Source organism: Diospyros lotus, chromosome 2 (genome assembly GCF_014633365.1).
Source record: "Diospyros lotus cultivar Yz01 chromosome 2, ASM1463336v1, whole genome shotgun sequence".
Taxonomy (NCBI): Eukaryota; Viridiplantae; Streptophyta; class Magnoliopsida; order Ericales; family Ebenaceae; genus Diospyros; species Diospyros lotus.
The window spans coordinates 36,426,744-36,448,497 of NC_068339.1; the positions used below are offsets into that span (position 1 = coordinate 36,426,744).

Sequence of the window (21,754 nt, forward strand, 5' to 3'; positions counted from 1 at the left end):
AAGTTGAAGATAGTGCTTCTAGACTTAGTCGATGAGTCTCAGGCAATTTTTGTGCTAGGCTGATCAGTAGGAGATAATGTCTTTTAGCCCAGGAGTAAGTGCATCAATACCATCTTCATAAAGGCCAGTCAAGGTGTGCTATGAAAGTTAACCTGGCATCGGCTTACAATTCGGTGGAGTGGGATTTCCTTTTAGCTATCCTTCAGTTGATGACTTCTCGCCTAAGTTCCGTGGCTCGATTCGTGAGTGTGTCAGCACCCCTCACTTCTCGGTCAAGATAAACGACCAACTGTATGGGTTTTCTTGGGGAGGTAGGGGCCTGAGGTAGGGAGACCAGCTATCGCCCTATCTATTTGTGTTGGTCATGTAAGTACTACAGGGTATTGCCAGTCGGCACGTTCAATCTCCCAATTTCGTTTCATTGGAGGTGTGAGTAATCCAAGATGGTGATGCTCATGTTTGCTGATGACCTATTATTATTCTCTCACGGGGACGTTGCTTCCATTAGAATCCTCAAAGAGTGCTTGAGGAAATTTTCTCTGATGTTTGGTCTGCATGCTAATCCCGCAAAGAGTGACTGCCTTGTATCTTATTGAGATAAGGCCTTGAGAGAGAATTTGTTCCTTACTTCGGCATTCCACAAAGGTCAGCTTCCCATGAGATCCCTGGGTGTTCCCCTTTTATCGATGAAACTAGCCTATGGGGATTGTCAGCCCATCTTGGATAAAATTAGGAGTCAGGTGTGCTCATAGTGCATTTGGTCATTGTCCTTTAGGGGTAGGCTTCAGCTGGCTCATTCGGTCATTGCTACGATTTACCTGTATTGGGCTTCTGTCTTCTTGTTGCCTAAGCAAGTGATTAAAGAGTTAGAGAGCATCATCAAGAATTTCCTTTGAAGTGGGTAAGTTGAGGACTCCCACAAAGCTAAGGTTGCGTGGCGTGATGTGTGTTGTCCCAAGGAGCAAAGAGGTCTTGGATTAAAACCTTTTTATTTGTGGAATCGGGCAATGCAGACCAAGTTAATTTGGGGGGTCTTACCGGGTAAGAGCAAGTCTATGTGGGTAAAATGGTTCCACACGTTTCAAATCAAGAACAAGTGCTTGTGGATGCTCCCAATATTGCATTCCTGCTCCTGGTACTGGAGGAAGCTCTTATCTATCCGACATGTGGTCAGGGATAAGTTTGGGTGGAAGATGGGGGACAACAGTCGGGTACTTCTGTGGTATGATAAGTGGCACCCAGTTGGGATCTCTATTACGGCTTGTGTCTCTGACATCATTGCCGATGGTAGGTGGGCATGGCCATCAGACTGGGCATCTCCCTCCCTAGAGCTTATCCAGCACCGAAAGCTGGTCCCCCTAGTGTTGGGAGTAATGATGTGTTGAGTTGGACCCCAACCCAAGATGGTGCCTTCTGTCTTACAGGGTTTGTTAGAGCAATAGGATCAGGTCCCATGGCATCGATTGGTTTGGTTTGGGTATGGAGTCTTTGCACATTCATTTTTTCTATGCTTAGTGTAACGACCCGCTCCCACTTACGGGCTCCACTGGTAAATAATCGACCGGATTACTCACCCGACGAATCACAACTGAAGGGTTAAACTATGTTTCAACAAGAAACGCCCTAGGTGGGAACTAGGCTTCGTCCTTCCCTTCACTCCACTCAGGAATCAGTCCCAACTCAAATAAGAAAACACAACAGACCGAGACCCGAAAAACGAGTGAGCTTCACCTCTCTTCAGCTCGCCTCATAGCAAGCCAAGGGTGACCCAGGCACAAAGCTAGCATAACAAACACTTCGCTGAGTATTGGGGATTTATGAGAACATACCTCGCTGATCTTTACTCGGTCTAAACTTGGCTTCAATAACTAAAGCCACATATACATCACCAAACTCACAATCATCTATTACACTATTATGATTACAACAACTAGATGCCTCTAGGGCTCAATAACGCTTACATTCAAACACATGAATACATATAAGAAAATACAGGAGAATACACATCCACACATCTCGGGCAACGATGCTAGTTGCCACAACAGTCTCCTGGCACCCCCTGCTTGCATCTGGTCTTGCATCATATACAACATGAGGTAAAACCTCATGAGTCACAAAGACTCAGTAAATGTGCAATGCATGTAAATATGAATATAACCATGTTCATGTATGCCAAATGCATGCAAATGAGACTAGGCCCACTCATCCTCATAACCCACCAAGGTTTGAGGCATCAACCTATCAGCCCTCACAACACTAGTCCTCCATATGGCCATAGGTCCACTAGATCTCACATCACGCAAGTGTTAACCACTACATGCAAATGCAACATAAAAACATTATCAAACATATTTACCAACTTGCAAGGCCACCCCCACATGGGGTCATCCCTTACCTGGCTCGAAGTCTCATCTCTGCCTCGGCATGAACTCCGGTCTAAACCTCGAACTCTTATAGGATCACCGCCTTCCCGATCAAACCTAGATGCTACACAAACCTATTTACATCAGGCTTTAATCTAGAGCCTATGATTCTGCCATGCACCGTAAAACCACTCATCAACACTACATCCAAACAACACGAACCACGGCATAAACCAGCTATCCACAACTTTCCAAACAACGCCGACATAGGGTTTAATCCAATAAATAATTATTCCACATTATCTCGCATAATGAAATTGACTTGAAAAGAAATTATAAATTTACCTCAACTAATCCGAGGAGAAAACCGATCAGACGCCCACACCGGCGTTGCCTTCTTGACTACCATCTCATGCCCAAAATCCCATTTTCGAGCTTCTAGTATGCTCCACGAGCCTCACAATAATTTCTAGAACTTTTTCAGAATTTTTTGGAATTTTCTACCATTTTTCCTCCAATTTCTCCATTATTTCTTTATTTTCTTCTTTTCTCTTTTTCTTTTCTTTTTTTTATTTTCCTTTTCTTCCACTGTTCTTCTTCCTCCTCCTTTGCACGCGACTCCTTCTTCTTCCTCACACACGGCAGCCTCCAGCCACCGCCTCCCAGCTTCACCGGCTGCCGCTGCTTCCTGCACCATCATCGCCGGCCACGATGCACTGGCTGGCCGCCGCCGCCACGAGCCATCGCTGCATGCAACAGTGCGCGCACCCTGTGCGCTGCCATGGCCGGTTGCTGCTGCGCGCATCAGCCCATTGCTGCCTTTGGCCACTGCTCGCACAACATCACAGGCCACCAACTTCCTGCTCGTGGCACCACCCGTTGCCGAGCACGCCATGGCTGCTTTTGCCTCGGCCACTACCGCTGTTTCAAGCGTCGGCCATGGCAGCGGCTGCCATGGCCGGTTGCCTTCAAGCTCTCTCTCACATTCTCTCTCTTGCGCGAGCTCTCTCGGCTATGCCCTCTAGCTCTCGCGATCTTCTCCCCTGCTCTAGGCTCCTCTCTCCCGAGCTCTCTCCTCGCGATCTCACTTCTCCCTCTCTGTTTTTGATTTCAAATTTGAAATCTTAGCAGCAAGCTCACGGTTATATATATATATATATATAATTACATATTAAACCCTTCTCATTCACTTTAATTACACTTGAGGGATTTATTAATTGCAATTAGAAATTTAGATAATTGCACTTTGACCCTCCATGCCTTAATTAATAGATATCAAGCCCCACTAAATCTTGATTTCTCCAAAATTAATTATCGATGCTTACTCGATAATATTGATTTCGTCCCTACGCCTGCACGGGACCTTTATTCCATCCAAAAATGCCTAAGGGTTGGCTTACTCACCAATCCGGACTACCCCTAGGGTCCCCTTAGCTTCCCAGAGGTCCCCTACGACCATTTGGTACTGGCACCCACTCGGGTTTATACAGAATTTATTCCAAAAATTATTCCCAATCGGACTGCTTCTAGCATCATAAATCTCGTCTCGAGATGCTCATCAATCTCTTATCCTCTTCCCTGGACATCCAAGTCTCGGGGCACTCCCTGCCGCTAATTCGGTAATTTTTTTTAATTAATTTCTCAAAATTGACTCTTAGGCTTCCCGGACCACCCGAGATCCTTTCAAAATAATAAAAAATTATTTATCTTCAATACCATGTAATATGGGGTATTACACTTAGCAGTTAGAGAACGATTATATACTCTTGACCATGTTAACTTGTTTCTTTCTTTTCTCAATAGATGCTTTCTTTGTAGGGAAAATTCTGAGCGACACAGCCATATATTCTTTGAGTGTTCTTATTCTAGGCAAGTGTTGTCCTTTTTTTGACATTCAAAGAAGTTTGCATGACCCTGGCATCGATGGGAGACGGGGGGTTCTATGGGCGATGGCACGATGGAAAGATAAAAATCCTTGGCACATTGCTAACTGATTGGTCTTTTAGGAGATGGTTTATTTCTTATGGCATGAGCACAACAACCGATACTAGCGAGATACCGAGCAGTCTATGAACCAACTTGCCCATCAGGTATAGTGTGTTGTGTGGGCATGGTTAGCCACCATCCCTTTTCCCCATTCTCTACAGAGCCGTGCATTGTAGCATTTGTGGCAGCTTCCTATCGACCAACACTCCTGGCTTAAGTAAACCATTCTACTTAGTAACTTGGAGAGAACAGAGCCCCTATGCGCCTCCACAATCAAACGATAGATGGCCCTAATGTTGGATATGATTTGACAGTGTTGGATCACTGGGGTATGTCTGGGAGTTCACTAGAGTTATGAAATCTGGTGACCAAAGCTGATGCTATCCTTCAATCCTACATCTTACTTTGTATATGATGTCATGTAGAGTGTCTTTGCTGCCTCTTGATCTTGCCTGCTCAGGTGGTCATCTACTTAGTAACTTGGAGCAAGTAGAACCCCTGTGCGCCTCTATAGTCAAATGATATGTCGGCATACTTAGTAACTTAGAGCGAGTAGAACCCTTATGTGTCTCCACAATAAAAAGGTAACTCCTGAGTTGGTCTATGTATTGACGGTTGTAGCCTTGAGTGTTTATTCTAGTATGTGTCCTAGGGTTGATTGCTCAGCAGTGCTCATTAGTGACACTTGTTCATCTCTCTGGTCCTAGTTTGGCACTCTGTACACATTGTCAGTTTGGTGGCTTTATCTATGGCTGCCTTCAGGCTCGTTGCTTGATCCTGGTCTTCTCGTTGATCTGGATGATGTGTTTTAAAGAGCCTTTGGTCCTGGAGCTAACTTCATCTAGAGGTGTATATTATATTGTGTTTCATGTAACTCATTTGTTTCTGTTATGTTGTTTAGATCCAGTCTTGTGTGAATCTTGAGTGTGTGTTTCATTTCTGTGATATTGTACACTGGGGTATGCCTTGGTTTGTGTTCTATACAGACTTTTTTTTTCTATCTATACATATCTCTTTTACTTTAAGAAAATATAAAATTTAATAAAAAAAATTCTTGTGATGTTTGTTGCCAAGGAAAGCAAACTAGAGCTTCCTTTAAATCTAAAAAAGAAATATCAACCAGTAAGACTCTACAACTTTTGCACATAGATTTATTTAGACCCACTCAAACAAAAAGCATGGGTGAAAATTTTATGCACATGTTGTAGTAGATGATTTCTCTAGGTTTACATGGGTTATGTTTTTAACATCAAAAGATGAAGCATTTTAAAACTTTTTCAAATTAGTTAAAAGAGTTGAAATAGAGCAGGATGATAAAATTATCACTATTAGAAGTGATCATGGTGGGGAATTTGAGAATAGACACTCTATGGAGTTCCGTGAAGCAAATAGTATCCTTCACCAATTATCCACGCCTAGAACCTCTCAACAAAATAGTGTTGTTGAAAGGAGAAATATGACTCTTCAAGATATGGCTAAGACCATGCTTTTAGAGAATAGCTTGCCTACTTATTTTTTGGTCAAAGCAGTCAATATCGCTTGATATATCCTAAATAGGTTTAATCTAAAACAAGACATCAAGAAAATACCATTTGAATTATTCTATGACAAAAAGCCTAACGTATTATATTTTAGAGACTTTGGATGTAAATGTTTTATCTTGAACACAAAGGATTATGTGGGACAATTTGAGGCTAAAAGTGACCAAGGCACATTCCTTGGATACTCAAATACTAGTAAGGCTTATAGAATATACAATATTAGAATAAATACCTTGGAGGAATCCATACATATAAAATTCAATGAGTCTCCTAAGACAAAAATAAGAATCAAAGATGAAGAGAAAACAACAATAGATCCATCCAAGGAAATTGAGAAACTAAATATTCAAGAAGAATCTATAAATGAACCATTAAGTTCTCAATCACAAAATCAAGAGAAACCATTAGACAATAATGATTTAGGTAAGCTACCCAAGAGCTATAAATTTGTGTAAGATCATTCAATAGATCAGATAATTGGAGAACCAAGTCAAGGTGTGAGGACTAGGGCATCATTTGATATTGTACTCTTATGTTTGGTTTTGATGATGAAAAACAAAATCAATTTATCCCCTAAGTCATTGTCAAGAATATAGTTTTCAAATAAAAATTAATTTCAAATGGGTTGTTAAATCAAAATGATCTATGATTTTCTATATTAGTTGGAGATTAGAAAAAACAAGTATTAAGATTTAAAAGAATCTCCTAAATGATTTTTACAAATTGGTTTTGAATAATTGGATAAATAGAGCAAAATGTTTCAAAAGCAAAAGACTATGTATGTTCTTGATAGATTGATATTTTGTCTTTGATATATCTTTGATGATAAAAATCAATGAAATTATTTTATCAATGGTTATTATCTTGGTGCTCCAAATTACTTTTATATGATCTATTAAACACTGAAATTAAAATTAATTTCATCATGCAATCGAATGTCAAAATTCTTGTTATAAATTTCTTGATGACATTTGATTTATTATATTTCTATTTGATCAAAGATGTTGAATGAAAATTAAATCAAATGCCAAAAATCTTGTGTTAAATCTCTTGATGCTATTTGGAATATTATATTTTAGCATTTGGAATATTATGTTAAAAAATGTTAAATGAAAATAAATTTTATCATGCAATCTAATGTTAAAAATCTTGTGATAAATTTTTTGATGGCATTTAGAATATTGTATTTTTATTTGATTAAAAATAATGTTCAAAATGTTTTTATATGAGTTTGAGGTTTAAGGAAAAAAGAGTTTTTAAAGATTGTAAAGGTGTTAGTCGATGGAATTTTTGGATCTGTCGTCTGATGGGTTGGTATGGTTTCTGTCGATCGACTGATCCTCCTTGATCAGGCGTCTAACAAGATGCATGATATGTGTTTCTTAACTAAACAATCGTCTATCCATTTCCATCTATCTCCTAACAATATGCACATTTTCATAGTTAAAATTGTTTTACCTCAATCAGTCGTTTATCGCGTTTCATCTATCGCTTGACAATATGTATGCACAGTGTTATTTATGTGATCTATCGACTAACTATTTTCATTTGTTGTCTGATTTTTGAATTAGTGCTTTAATCTGTCGACAAATGCTTTGCATCAATCGACTGATTAATTTGCAGAAAACATATAACGACTAGTTTTTTAATTTCTAACGGTTCTAAACGGCTAGTTTTTGGTTGAAGCATGTAGGATGCCTATACATACAAGTCAATGATGATTTAAAAGAGGCTAATGGATGGGAATGAAGTGAAGAGAGCTTAGAAATTATTTACATCATCTCAATTGTATTTGTGCTTTAATCTTTTCTCTCAAAGGCTTTGATCGTAATTTGTATTTCATCATTCAAGTCTTTTGTTTTTATCTGAAAGATCTTCTTAGATTTTTCTCTCTATTAAACATTTCTTGTATTTCTTAACTTGTGTAACTAGAGGGCCTACTTGTTTAAGTAGGAGGTTGTAATTCTTAGTCTTCGACTAAAGAGCCTACTTGGGTTCAAGTAGGAGGTTATAGTGAATTGGTTTACAAAATCCTTAGTGAGGAGTTAAGGTAATGGATTAAGTTTAGTTTAAGCAGAACCACTATAAATCCTTGTGTTCATCTCTTGTTTATGCATTTTGTTTCATTTATTATTTCAAGCATTTCAATAATCCTCACCTGCATTATATTCTTATTTGTTTTGAAAAAGATTTCAAGTTTTCAAGCTAATTTTTAAATTACCCAATTCACCCCTCTCTTGGGTATGTGCCATAGCATTTCAAACCTATCATCTTTACATAAATATTGCAACAATGTAGGCTTCATATCTAAAGTTGAGTCAATTTGCATAGATTAAGCATTAGAAAATGAATTTTGGATTAAGGTTGTGCAAGAAGAATTAGATCAATTCAAAAGAAATGAAGTATGAGAATTAGTTCTTACACCTAAAGATAAATCTATAATATGAACCAAGTGGGTTTTCAAGAATAAATTAGATGAAAATGAAAATATAGTAAGAAACAAGGCAAGGCTTGTAACCAAAGGATACTGCTAAGAGGAATGTACCGATTTTGAAGAATCATATGCCCCCATAGCTAGGTTAGAAACAATCAGGATGCTTTTAGCTTTTACCTCTCACATGAATTTCATGCTATATCAAATGGATGTGAAGAGTGCATTCTTAAATGGCTACATAAATGAAAAAGTTTATGTGGAACAACCTCCCGATTTTGATAATTCTCATTTAGAGGACTATGTGTATAAACTAAGAAAAACCTTATATGGTCTCAAACAAGCTCTTAGAGCTTGGTATGAAAGATTGAATAAATTTCTTATGGAAAAAGACTTTTCAAGAGTGAAAGTTAAAGCTTTGCAAAGATTTTGCAAATTTAATAACTAGTGAATTTGAGTTGGGTCTCATGGGAGAACTCACATATTTTCTAGGCCTCCAAGTAAAACAATCAAAAGAATGAGTCTTTGTCTATCAAGCAAAATAGATAAAAAAATGTTAAAGAAATTTGGGATGGAAAATGCTAAAGCAATAGGCACACTTATGAGGTCATCCACAAAATTAGATAAAGATGATCAAGGCATAAGTGTGGATCAAAAACTCTATAGGAATATGATTGGGTCCTTACTTTATCTAACTACAAGTAGACTCGACATCATATTTAGTGTATGCCTATGTGTAAGATTTCAATCGAGTCCCAAAGAATCGCATGTACTGGTTGTTAAAAGAATCTTCAAATATTCAATTGGAATGCAAGATGTTGGATTATGGTATCCAAATGTGGATAATTTTGAATTGATTGGATATTCCGTTGTGGACTTTACCAGTTGCAAGGTAGATTGAAAGAGCACTTTTGGAACTTGTTAATTATTATGAAATAAGTAATTGCATGGCTTCTTAAGAAGTAAAACTCGATGGTAGTATCCATTGTCGAAGCCAAGTATATAGCTATCGGTAGCTGTTGTGCTCAAATTCTTTGGATTTACCAAGAATTAAACGACTTCGGAATAAATTTTAAGAAAACCCCTATTAGATGTGATAATACCAATGCAATTAACCTCTCTAAGAATCTAGTATTGCATTCAAGAACAAGGCATATAGAGGTTAGACATCATTTTTTTTAGAGACCATGTCCAAAATTAAGAAATATCTCTTGAGTTTTTCCCAACGGAATTATAATTAGTGGAAATTTTCACAAAACCTTTGCCACAAGAAATATTTGATTTTATTAGAAGGGAATTAAGGATAATAAACCCTTTTTGAATGATAAATATGTGCGAAATGTGAAAATATTTTTACAAAAAACACTATTTTTAAATAGTTTTTTACTGCATCATAATTTCAAAATTCTTTCTTATTTCATCTCATGCAATAATTTGTTTGACGTACTGTTTCTAGTACTTAATGTTACATCTATCTTTTCAATACTTTCTATTCATCATCTATCGTATTGTTATATGGATTATGCTTGGTTAGTTTTTCTCACGAATTATATTGTTTACATCTTTATTCTCTCTACTAACAATGTCTTTTTGATTATGACAAAAATGGGGAGAATAATGAGATTTTATGAGATGAGAGATTATATGTATGAGAGTGAGATTGTAATTTTAAGTTGTAAATTTTGTGTGGGGGAGAAGAATGTTGTAAATTTTATTATGTATGAGAGAATGAGAGATCTTGTATGTGAGAAAATTATATATATAAGAGATAGGTAGTTAGGCTAGGCATTCAAGGCAAACAGATGCAATCAAGGCAATCAAGTTTGGTCCTTAAAACTCTTGAAAAATATTTTATCTATTAAACTATATCCAAAATATTTTTATTTATGTTATTAATATTTTTGACATGGGGAGCTTATAGTATAAAATTAAGGGGGGTTCAAAAATATTTTATCAAATTAATCATCTCAAAAATTATGTTTTTGTCATCATCAAAGGGGGGGATGTTAAGCCAACTTACTCATATTAATTAAATTTTGATAATTAACAAAAAGAGTATTTTCAATATACAAATTATAGTATTGTTGGTAATTGACAAAAAGAGTATTTTCCTTAAATATGCTAATTGTAGTATTGAATTATTTTTGATTAATTTATAAAATATTTTTTCATAATATATGTATTAGCAAAAATATTATTTTTAATTAAATTATTTTTCAAGAAATTTGAATGTATATAAAAATATTTTTTTTTCAAAAACTGGACCAAAAAGTCGATTCTTGGTATCATGAAAGTCAACTCTTGGTGAGCCAGAAAATCGACTCTTGAAATCTAGAAAGTCAACTCTTGGTGATAAGAAAGTCAACTCTTGGAGTCTAGAAAGTCAACTCTTGATGAGCCAGAAAGTCTACTCTCGGCATTTTGAAAGTCGACTCTCAACTCAGTCAGATTTTTTATCGTTGTTGATTCAAACGAAAGTCAACTCTTGGCTTTATGAAAGTTGACTTCACCATAACGGTAAGTTTTTTGACTGTTGGAATAGTATCAAAATGCCAATAAATACCCCCAAAACTTATTTTGGAGATATTCAAATATTTTCATTACAAATCCAAAGCACTTGAAATCTTTCAAACGCCTTAAACACTCTTAAGCAAAATATCCAAACAACCTGAGGCTCACAAAATATTATTACACATCAACTGAAGAGGTACAAGGCAAGAAAATAAAAGTTCTTCAAATCTTTTACAATAAATCTGAACTTCTCTATTTGAGGTTACAAATTTATAAATTTATTTAAATATTATTACCTTGTATAATTTATTCTTAATTACTTATTTGTATCCAAGTGCAGACAAATTATTTGCAAGCATTTAAATTACTATTGTGGATTGTATGAGTTTTATAAAACTGTTGAAATTTAGGTGAATCTAGTTTCCAAGGTAAACTAGGGTGAAAACCTTAGTGTAGTGGTTGTTTAGAATTAGAACTCGTTGTAATTTAGGTGTGTATCTAGTTTTCAATGTAAGGTAGTGTAGAAATCTTGGTGAAATTGGCTTAGAGGAATCTCAATGATGGTTAGATCTTTGGAAAATGGACTAGGTGTGTATGGAGATACCGAACCACTATAAATTATCTTGTACCTCATTTTATTTATTTTTACTATATCATCTGATTTACATTTATTATTAATGTCAAATCTAATTTATTATATTTATCAAAATATATATATTCTTCAATAAAATTATTAATAAAAAATATTTATTAAAATTAAAAAAATAATAATCATTTAATTCACCCCATGAGCGGTCATACCCTTCGAGACTAAAATATATAACACTCATTAAAATGTGAGATTGATTGGTTTATGTTTTGACATTTGGGCTTCATTGTTATAAAGAGTATGGATAGGTGTTGTGTATTGTATAAATGTTCCATTGGATATACTCTTTATTTATTCATATCATCAAATATCATTAAGAACAGTAAGCGTTGGTCACAAAAATGATAACTTGATAGATGAGTTGGACATAGAAGAATATGACGTACACCATAGTATAGTTTTCTATTACCATTTCAAGAAAAACAAACAAAATGAAGAAAAAGTCTCATCAATGCCCAAATCACATTTTTTTTTTTTTTTTTTTTGCTATCTATCTCATTCATCAACTTATCATAATATGACAATGAAAGCTAAAATAAAATATACTTATATATATTTTATAAATTAAAATAAAATACTCAAATTATTTATATTCTCACAAATTTGATGAATACGAATTTCTTAGAATAAAATAAAAATAAATTACTCCTCGATTGTCAATGGGTTAGTCTTTGATCGAGATAACTTTTTGCACAAACACATTTTTTGTTACAAGTGGCATTAATTTAAGTTAATTTGGATTAATTAAATAGAATTTAAATAAAATAAAATTAATCAATAAAAATTAGAAAATAAATAAAAAATCAAAAAACAAAACTGGCCGCTGCAAAGAAACCCACAAACCAAATAAAATGGTGGCTAGTAAAGGTTCCAATTGTTGGAACTGTCACAATTAAGATGGGTTAACTACAGATGAGTTCTAGTGAAAAAGAGAGAAGAAAAAAACAACGAGTGAGTTCAACCCGATGAAAGCTCATCCGTTGCTTCATTTTCTATGCACCGGCATCTTCTTCCTTTCTCTCTCTTCCCCCACACACCTATCAATTGATTCTAAAAGATCAATCTTCGAAGTTTCTAAAATCATTATGATTCAAAAAGGGAGGGTTGTTTTGGAAAAATTGTTCCAAAAATTATTATTTTGGAATCACAGACAAAAGAAAAAAAAAGCAGCAGCATCAATCTAGCAAACTTTTTGTTGGCTATAGGTTCTGGACATATTTATTATTCTTTGTGATTTTTTTTGTTTTTATTTTTATTTATTTAAAAATTATTTGAACTTAATTCATATTTAACTAAAATAATTTAAATTAATCTAACCGAGTTAGAAATGGGGGTGTCTTCGTCAAAAAACTAAATTACAGATATTAATAAAAATATTTTTAAACCACAGAAGACCAGACTGTATTTTACTCAATAAAAATAAAAAATTAAATAAAATATTCTAAAAATATAAAAACATAAGTACAAAACAAATAAGACGGTACCCATATCCTCTCAGTTACCGTCCCAATGTATATTCATAGTGCCTATCATCCTGCGATTGCCAAGTCTCCAATTGAAATGTCATTTGTCACACGAAGGCTGGAGTGGGACCACCAGTGCTTTATATTTATGGGGACATTTTGTAGTAATATTTTATATTATATATTTTATTAATATAAATATATAAAATATTAATATATAATACAAATAAAAATATCAAAACGTAAATATTCGAATAACATTTCTTTCAAATCTAAAACACTTAAAATCATTAAAACATGATTCTAAAACTTATTTTTTAAAATAATAATTTTAAAAAACAAAAACAATATTTTTAGCACACAATTCTTCATTTTGCAAAGTTCAAAAAAAATCTCACAGCCCTACTCTTGCTCTTGCTTTATAAAAAGTTTTACAAAGCTCAAACTCCAAGTTGTGAGCTAATCACAAAACAATTTTATTTATACGATTAAGGTTGGCTTTCTAAGAGAACTTAAGAAAAATGTTTTTGCTGATTTTAGTTTATATCATATAGTTGTTAGTTGTTTGTCCCTGCCTCTTTTATTAATCAAACATGACAAAGTCTGTAAAATTATTTAAGTTTGTAGCAATGACAAACATATTTTGGGTAACCAAGGCATTGCTTGGGCACCTAAATGATGATTATTGTAAGCTTAAGAGGCAAATCAAAGTATTCTAAGTGCAAGGCAACATCAAGATGGCAGGTGTGCAGTAGTTACCTTGAGTGCCACTGGCCACTGCTTTCTTTAAAGTAAAAGACAAGCATGGGGGACCATAAACAATCAGATCTGGGCATGGCATGGCAATCATAGACAGTTACATTTTAGCTGGATTTGAAGGGGACCATTAGCTTCTTTTTCTTCTTCTTCATACCTTTCTCTGTCCAATCCATTTTCCTGGTAGCCAAACTACTGAACCGACAAGGTTAACACCCGTCTAAACAAGGAGAGACCATTTAACAGTTCCCCATATGTGTAGTAAATGCAATTACTTCATTTAAAAAAAAAACAAAAAAAGGAAAAGAAAAAAAGACAGGGAGGCAACCTCATGTACCTCCACCAAACTTCTTCATAGTCATTGAATAGCTGGCAAATTACACAAAGCACCAACCTATGGCTAGGACATCCATCATTTATCTAATCCACAGATAGATCACCTTAAGTAAGCGGTCCCATAGAAAGGGATTTGGTATTAAAATATGGGTATTATGATTCATTTCCTTGTCCTTGAAAGTACGAAGGAAAAACTGTTTTGGATTTACAACTCAGATCAGCTCACTGTAGTCATCATTGCAAGAAGCATTTAAATGGAAAGATACCAAGTTGAAAGGGGAGATCCAATCTATGTAGCAATGGTGGAGAACAGAAGCTCATCAATCATTGAACACAATTATACAAATACTAACATTAACTTAAACAAAGGCAATACAATATGGAATCAATCACCTTTGACCAATACAAAAAATGTAGATCAATAGCACAAGCATAAACCCACCCAGTTATTTCAATTGATTTCCACCACAAGAACCTAATCAACAAACCGGACCTATACTTTTTTTGTTCTTTTTTTCTTATTCTTTCTTTGCTTTTAAATGTCTTATAATACATCATCCACAATAGTGTAGCCATCCTTCTCATACCTTAATCCCATCCTTGTTTACAGGATGATGGTTGGCATCGAGGAGGTTTTCTAGTGATCTTCCCTTTCTACTGCGGACCCTGCCTGCTTCTTTTAATAATTCTGCCAACCTCTTCTTTTCATCATCCACATCAGGATTTGCTGTCCCGAGCTTTTCCTCCCTCATGCCAACAACACGCTCCAATATTTCAATGGCATCATCCAACCTAAATAAGAAACCAAGGGAAAAGAAACTTAATAAATATCAAACAACACAGATATTGATAAAGCACTAAGCAGTTTATATCTTGAAGATAAAATACTTCCAAACAATTTAGGAGGACTATATTATAAATAAAGTGCACGCATAAAAAAACAAACAATGTCATCTGACTGTTAAGTAGTATGCTAGTAAAGAAACTACAAAATGTAGAAAAAGGGTGCATACCTGCCAATTGCATCATATGCGCCAGCAAGATTGCTGTATACTCCAAGCGTATCGGGGTGATAGGGTCCATATTCCTGTTCCAAGATACTCTTTGCCTCTTCAAACAATTCTGCAGCCTCATTTATAGCATAACGCTGCACACAGGCAAGCCCCATTTGGTTAAGAGCAATCCCAAAGAAGGCAGACTTCTTCTCCCCACTTGCACGGAGCTTTGAAGTTGCATTCTTAAAGGAGTTGTAAGACTCAGAATAGTTTCCCAACATGTAGTACAAGACTCCCATTTGAGCTTCAATTCCTGCAATCGTGCTTTGCTGACCAGGAGCATCATTGTATATCTTTAATGCCTTCTGCAATAACTTGATTGCCTGTTCAAGCTCATTCATTGATTCATAAATAGCAGAAACATCAGTGAGACCACTAGCAATCTCTTCTGGAGGAATCCCAGGAATGGGCTTCCCATATATACGAAGGGCATTCTCACAGTAGGATTTTGACTCCTTCAGTTTGCCAGTCTTATTATACAAGTCAGCCAGGCGGACAAAAACAGAAGCAACTGCTGGATGATTTTCTCCTTTGGTGGACTTGAAAACTGTTAGTGCCTTCTGATAAGCGAATACCGCCTCATCAAACCGAGCCAATGATAAGTACGCATCTCCAATGCTGCAATCTACAGATGCAACCTCCATTTCGTGGCCATTTCCCACCATGGCCATGCTAGCTAAAACAAGATGCTCAAGAGCAGCCTCATGATCCCCTTTTGTTTCACATATAAGACCCATGAGCCTCCTATCAGCTGCCTCTTCAAGGGAAGCAGGAGAACCATTCTCTTTGTGGATGTCAAGAGCAATTTGACAAAATTTCTCTGCATCATCAAATCGCAATGCTTGGACATGAGCTTCAGCCAAATACCTGCAAGTCTCACCAACTCTTGGATCTGTATCTCCCAAAACTTGTCTCTGAATTTCAAAACCCGTTGTGTAACTCACTATAGAGTTCTCAAGGTGGCCCACCAGTGCATATGTATCACCCAACTGCATATAACCAGCAAATTTAGCAAGTGCATGATCTTGGCCTTCCTCTACCAGTGGAATCTCTACTGAGTGCTCAAGAATTGGAATTGCATCATTATACTGGCCTAAGTTACAATATATTGCTGCAGTTACATGTAGGCACATGACCACATCTAAACTTGGCTTTCCATTTGCACATTTCTCGAATGATTTTGCTGCTCGAAGAGCTAATTCAAGAGCTTTCTGGGGATTATCCCCAGAAGAAATCAAATCCCTTGCTTGCTTTAGCAGAAAAGGTCCAAGATCTGGATTGTCCAATGCATCTTCAGATGCTTCCTCAGACCCGTTTTGCAATTTCATACCTCCCATTTGTGATTTCCTCTGTTTTTTAGTAGAAATGCCTCCGGCATTTGGCTTTCTCGAGTTCTTATCGTTCCCCTTATCTGTGGGAGTCTTATTTTGAGGACTTTTACTCTTGGGATTTGACACGGATGATGCTTCCGATTCCAGTTGGAATTCAGAAGCCTTCTTCGATTGTGCTGGAGGAGACTTTGTACTAGAAGATTGGGTATTATCCAGTTTCCCCAACTTCTTACCCGCAGATGAGCTTTCTTTCTGTAAACCAGAATCGCTACGACAGTCATCTCCAACTTTTTCCATCTCCTCTTCCTCTTTCATTATCTCCACTTCCCTCATCTCTCCACCAACAAGATGGCGCAACTCCGAGTCAATCCTGGACTCATCGCCATCAGATCCAAAGCTAGCCCTTGAAGGTGATTGATCAGAACTCTGCATCTCACACACCTTATCATAAAGCTGCTCAATCGAGGTCTCCTCCACGGCTTCACCAACATCTCTCCGGGGACTCTGAAGGCTCTTATTCTTAGGGGACTTACTTTGAACTGAATTCTCCTTAAGAAGCGTAGAATTCCCATTTTCATTCACTGCCCCATCTTCACGAGTTTCATCCACCACAACTCCAGGCATTTTCCAAGACCCAAATCAACAAATAACTTAGAAATCCAAATAAATTACCTGCAAATATCTATCTTATCAATACCCTCCCAATTCAGATCCAGACAGCACGATAAATGTTTGTAAAAAGTTCCCAATAAGATCCTTAGATAGCGAACACATATTGACTGGACATCAAACCATCAAGAACTCAGACATATTAAGCATGAAAAAAACACAAAATCAATCAGAGACCGATATCAAAACCCAGAAAAAACGAAAAGGAACGAAAGAAAAGCATCTAATTGACTTCACAAGCTGATCAAATAAAAATAAAAAACCAAAATCGGTTCAGAATAAAACAATTGAACTGAGCGGAAGTAGAACAAGAAATGGGTAAAAAGAATACCTCAAAGAGAATCCACGAGAGACGACACCAAAGCGTGGTTCTGTGTTCTTCCTCGGGATATATATACCACTCAGAGAGAGAGAGAATGAAGAAGAAAGATCTATCCTTTGGTGGGTGTGCATATATAAGTCTGAAGGCAGGAGAGAGCGAATTTTACCAAAAGGATGAGGGCAAAATGGGAAGTACAATCTCGGAACAGATACGAGATAGAAACATGGATGTGTAAAATGAAGAAACCGGGGTGAATTTTCTCTTTATTTTTTTTAGTTTTTGCAGAGGTAGAATGTCAGAGGAAGGAAGAAGGCGACTTCTGGCCTGCAACCGCCGATTTACATTCTGTTTGTATGCGCCTCTCTGGAATTGCCACGTGGCGGGCTCTCATAGACGCCCGTATCTTTTTAATGACGGATGTGTCCTAAGGCCCCTGTAAAGTGTCTGATATGCCCTTGTCTTTTCTTTTTCTTTTTCTTTTTTTGTGGAGTTCACTTGAAGCAAAAATAACAAAGAAGCTGTACTTCTAGTTCTTACAGAAACTGAAGGAAGGGGGATAAATCCGTAATTTTATAATATGGGTAGAATGTAGAATATCAAATGCAGATCCAAAGTGGCTGTCACGAAGGTTTCCGTGCTTGCTTACAAGTCTGGTATAAGGATACATATATGGAAATAATTATTAATATATGTTATATATACCATTACTAATAAACAGGGGGTCATAGGTATTTGAAGATGGATGGGATGGGAGTCTACAGCAGCTAGCCAGCAGCTACATTAATTGAACTGTTTTGTAAGCACAGGCAACGGCAAGCTATATGCTAATGAATCTATATCCTTCTTCACGGGAGAGTTACAGTTTCATTTAATGCATCATCTCCTTCAATACCCACATGCCATTTCCATGGGCGCAACATTGAATGTTATGAAGCAATATGACATTTTTTTTTTTTATTACGTCATCACTCTTGCCCCTTGTCGAACTCGTCCCTGGGTCATCACGAAAGAGATAAATTGAGGAATATGCGCAAGTGATCAGGGTTTGAGACTGCGTCCACTAACACTTATCAAGAACCACTCTAAAAAAGAATTACTTCTCCTAGGAATCGATCTCACGCTAATAGCCTTTAGCATGACTGCATCTTTACAACTCCCTTGATCACTTGACTATGCCCATGAGGCAATATGGCATATTTTATTTCATGTAATAATTCAAAAATACATAAGAAGCTTATCTATAATAAAATTAGTGTTATTTATTTTCATTATTGTTTTATAGCGAAATTTTTGATCTAGTGAGTTTGATTTTAAGTGTGTTTTCTTAGATAACGTTTCTTAAAGCAAGTAAGATTTGGACTAATATATGAAATGGTTAAGATAAAGTTGAGAAGCATTTCAATATTTTTATCAAACTGTTTATTAAATTTTTTTGAAATAGACATATGCATCATTTTTTATTATTTGTAAGGTTCAAGATAAATTTATTGGAAGAGGGTGAGATAAATTTATCTAAAAAATTTAAGATAATAAGTCACGTGATTTTTTTTCAAGGATCGTTAGGTAAATTTAACAAATATAATGATTTTTTTTTAAAAATACTGTTCATATTTTATTTTTTTTATCTATATCTTAATTAACAAATATTACTTTAATGAATATAGATAAATAAGTATTAATTTAATTAAACACGAATACACAAAGTCCATCTCGAGTATGCTCTCTCTTTTTAAGTTAAAACTCAAAAGTTTCACTATAAATAATAGTAAGGAAATTGTATTGAGATCCTTTTTACACTAAATTGTATATTTAGTTTTGTTTTTAGAATTTTAAGGACACTATTATCAAATAATATATTTAAAATTTTATTGATGTACATGTATACAAAAGGAGTTAACAAAATGGAATAAAGTTATAATAAAAATGATATAATAATAATTAGAGTGTTAATTCAGGCAGCGTATTTGTTATTGTTGTAAAAATGTTTAATTGGAGTTGGAAGGTCAAAATTGTTAGTTGGCTCAGTAAATGATGGTTGCTGGGAGTACTGGGAAGCTGGAGATTGGTCCCTCGTGGTTAATTATGGCATCCAAATGACTTTGGTACTAACAAACTACATTAAAAGGTGCACAAATAATCAATCAAGTGATAAAATAATAATAATTACTCTCCTCTACGTGGCTCCAAAGCACTCAATTAATGCATCAATGGTAACGCCATTTGCAATACCCAAAATCTTTTTACACGTGTTTGGCATACGAAAAATTTTAAAATTTTTTAAAATATTAAGTTGGGAATCTATATTCTCATATATAGTAAAAAAAATTTATAAAAAGAATCACAAAAAATAAGATTTTTGAGAATGATTTTTAAGCAACTTTTCTACAAAAGATTTTCATGGGAGATTCGGAATCCAAATTTTTCATAAACTTGGAAATATTTTTAACAAAGAAAAAAACTAAAACACCCCTTACTATTTTATAACTCTATACAAACATATTATATATATATATAAATATATTTATATTAAATATATTGTATAGATACATATATATTATAATATATTTATATTATTTATTATAAAATATTATATATATATATATTAAAGTAGATATTTATACAAATATATATATATTATATATATACACACACGCATATACATACATAAAGTATAAAAAAGAACATTTTTTTGTCTTCCTAAGATGTGAGTCTCAATATTTTATATAGTAGAAGAAATTTATTATTTTTAAACAAAAAATCAAATAAGGGTAATTTTGAAAAAAGAACATGATTTTCCAAAAAATTGCATTTAAACCAAACATAGAAATTTAAGATTCCCAAAAAAAAATACCTAACATTCCTAAGAATGCTTAAATCTAACCAAATATAAAATTGTATAAATTCTGAGAATCAAAGATTTTCAAGAACATTCCCAAAAATTATGAATTCCAAGAATTTAAAAACTTCTCCCCGTACCAAACGCCCCCTAAGTGCTTATAATAAATTTATTATCAAACAATAGCTGAAAGATGAATATAGGCATATATGCGATGAGCATATCCAACGATCTTAGGACAAGTGATGTTGAATACAATAACAATAATAGTGTCTCTTAAACTCATTAACCGGAATGGGAAAATTCTTCCCTTTATTTTTGAAATTTAAGGATAGTTGTAAAAAGCAATTTAGTGTTTAAAAATATATATTTAACATTTAATGTTATGTTACAATTTCTTTTTTACTATTAGTTAACCACAGATAAATTTTATAAAATGACTAAACCATCTGGTCATGGCGATAACGACAGAGGCATTTTCACGATGGCGATGACAGCGACGACGGTAGGCATCGTGTTCTCTCTATCTTTTCCTATGTCTTTTTTTCTCTATTCTTTGAAGTTAAATTTGGATTCGAGATAAATAGTTTCACTCTCCTTCCCTATGTTTTCTTCTTCTTCTTTTTCTTCTCTCTTTAAACCCAAATTTAGGTTCAAGATGAAATGTTTTGCTCTCCCTCTTTTTCTCTCTCTAATTTCTTCTTCTTCTTCTCTAAATCTCGATCTAAGTTTAAGGTGAACATCTTGAACCCAGATAAGCACCTGATCTCTCTCTCTCTCTCAAAGCCACTTTTTCTTCTTTAAAGCCAAATCTATGTTTGAAATAAAGCCCAATGATGAACCCAAATCTAGGTTCACATGCTAGTGATAAACCTAGATCTGGGTTCATCGCTGGTGTTGGCACGAAAGTGGGTTCCAAGATGGTTTTTTTTTATCTTTTAATATATTGTTGTTAAGATACAACAATAAATTTATAATTGTGGGAGAGTGTTTATCTTGAGTCTCTAGTCTTCAAGAGACTTGTAAAACAGAAGATAGTCAGGGGCAAGGTGCGTCTTTCGCGTGAGTCATCCGATTCTTAAGTTAGCCCTACCGAAAGAGTGTGCAGTTTGAGCAAATGAAGCAATAGAAGTATAGTTTTAGTAGAGTTTTAATCATACCACGATTGGAGAAATCATTCCCTATTTATAGAGACTGAAGCTAATAGGTGGAAGAGTACTCACATCTTACAAGATAGACTGTTTCGAATTTTTAAACAAAGATATCGAAGGTAAGTTAATGTATTCTCATTAAAGGTTCCCTAAAGACCATATTTTTGAAACTTGACAAAGGCTCCCATAAATTTTTTCAAGAAACACCAAGAAGAGCCTTCTTGAAAGGGTCTCTTAGGACACTCGGTACGATCCCCCAGAGGTACCAGGTAAGGCTTATCAGAGGGTCAGGCTTGTTAGAGGGTTTCTCAGGCACTACTCATCGGGAAAGGTCTCCCGAGGTCCTTTTTTGGG

General features: G+C 35.2%; 1 protein-coding gene across 2 annotated transcripts; it reads right to left on the reverse strand.

The window, feature by feature from the left end:
- Nucleotides 1–14,330: 14,330 nt before the first annotated feature.
- On the reverse strand, nucleotides 14,331–17,678 carry LOC127795775 (protein KINESIN LIGHT CHAIN-RELATED 3). Of its 2 annotated transcripts, none has more exons than XM_052327667.1 (3): nucleotides 17,423–17,678; nucleotides 15,050–17,201; nucleotides 14,331–14,828 (listed from the first exon to the last, which is right to left on the reverse strand). In XM_052327667.1, exons 2-3 carry the CDS (start codon nucleotides 17,044–17,046, stop codon nucleotides 14,618–14,620), a joined length of 2,208 nt encoding a protein of 735 aa, XP_052183627.1. In that variant the 5' UTR covers nucleotides 17,047–17,201; nucleotides 17,423–17,678; the 3' UTR covers nucleotides 14,331–14,617. The 2 variants fall into 2 exon arrangements, with proteins under 2 accessions (XP_052183627.1, XP_052183626.1); XM_052327666.1 differs by having other exon boundaries at nucleotides 15,050–17,094; nucleotides 17,423–17,677.
- Nucleotides 17,679–21,754: the final 4,076 nt, after the last annotated feature.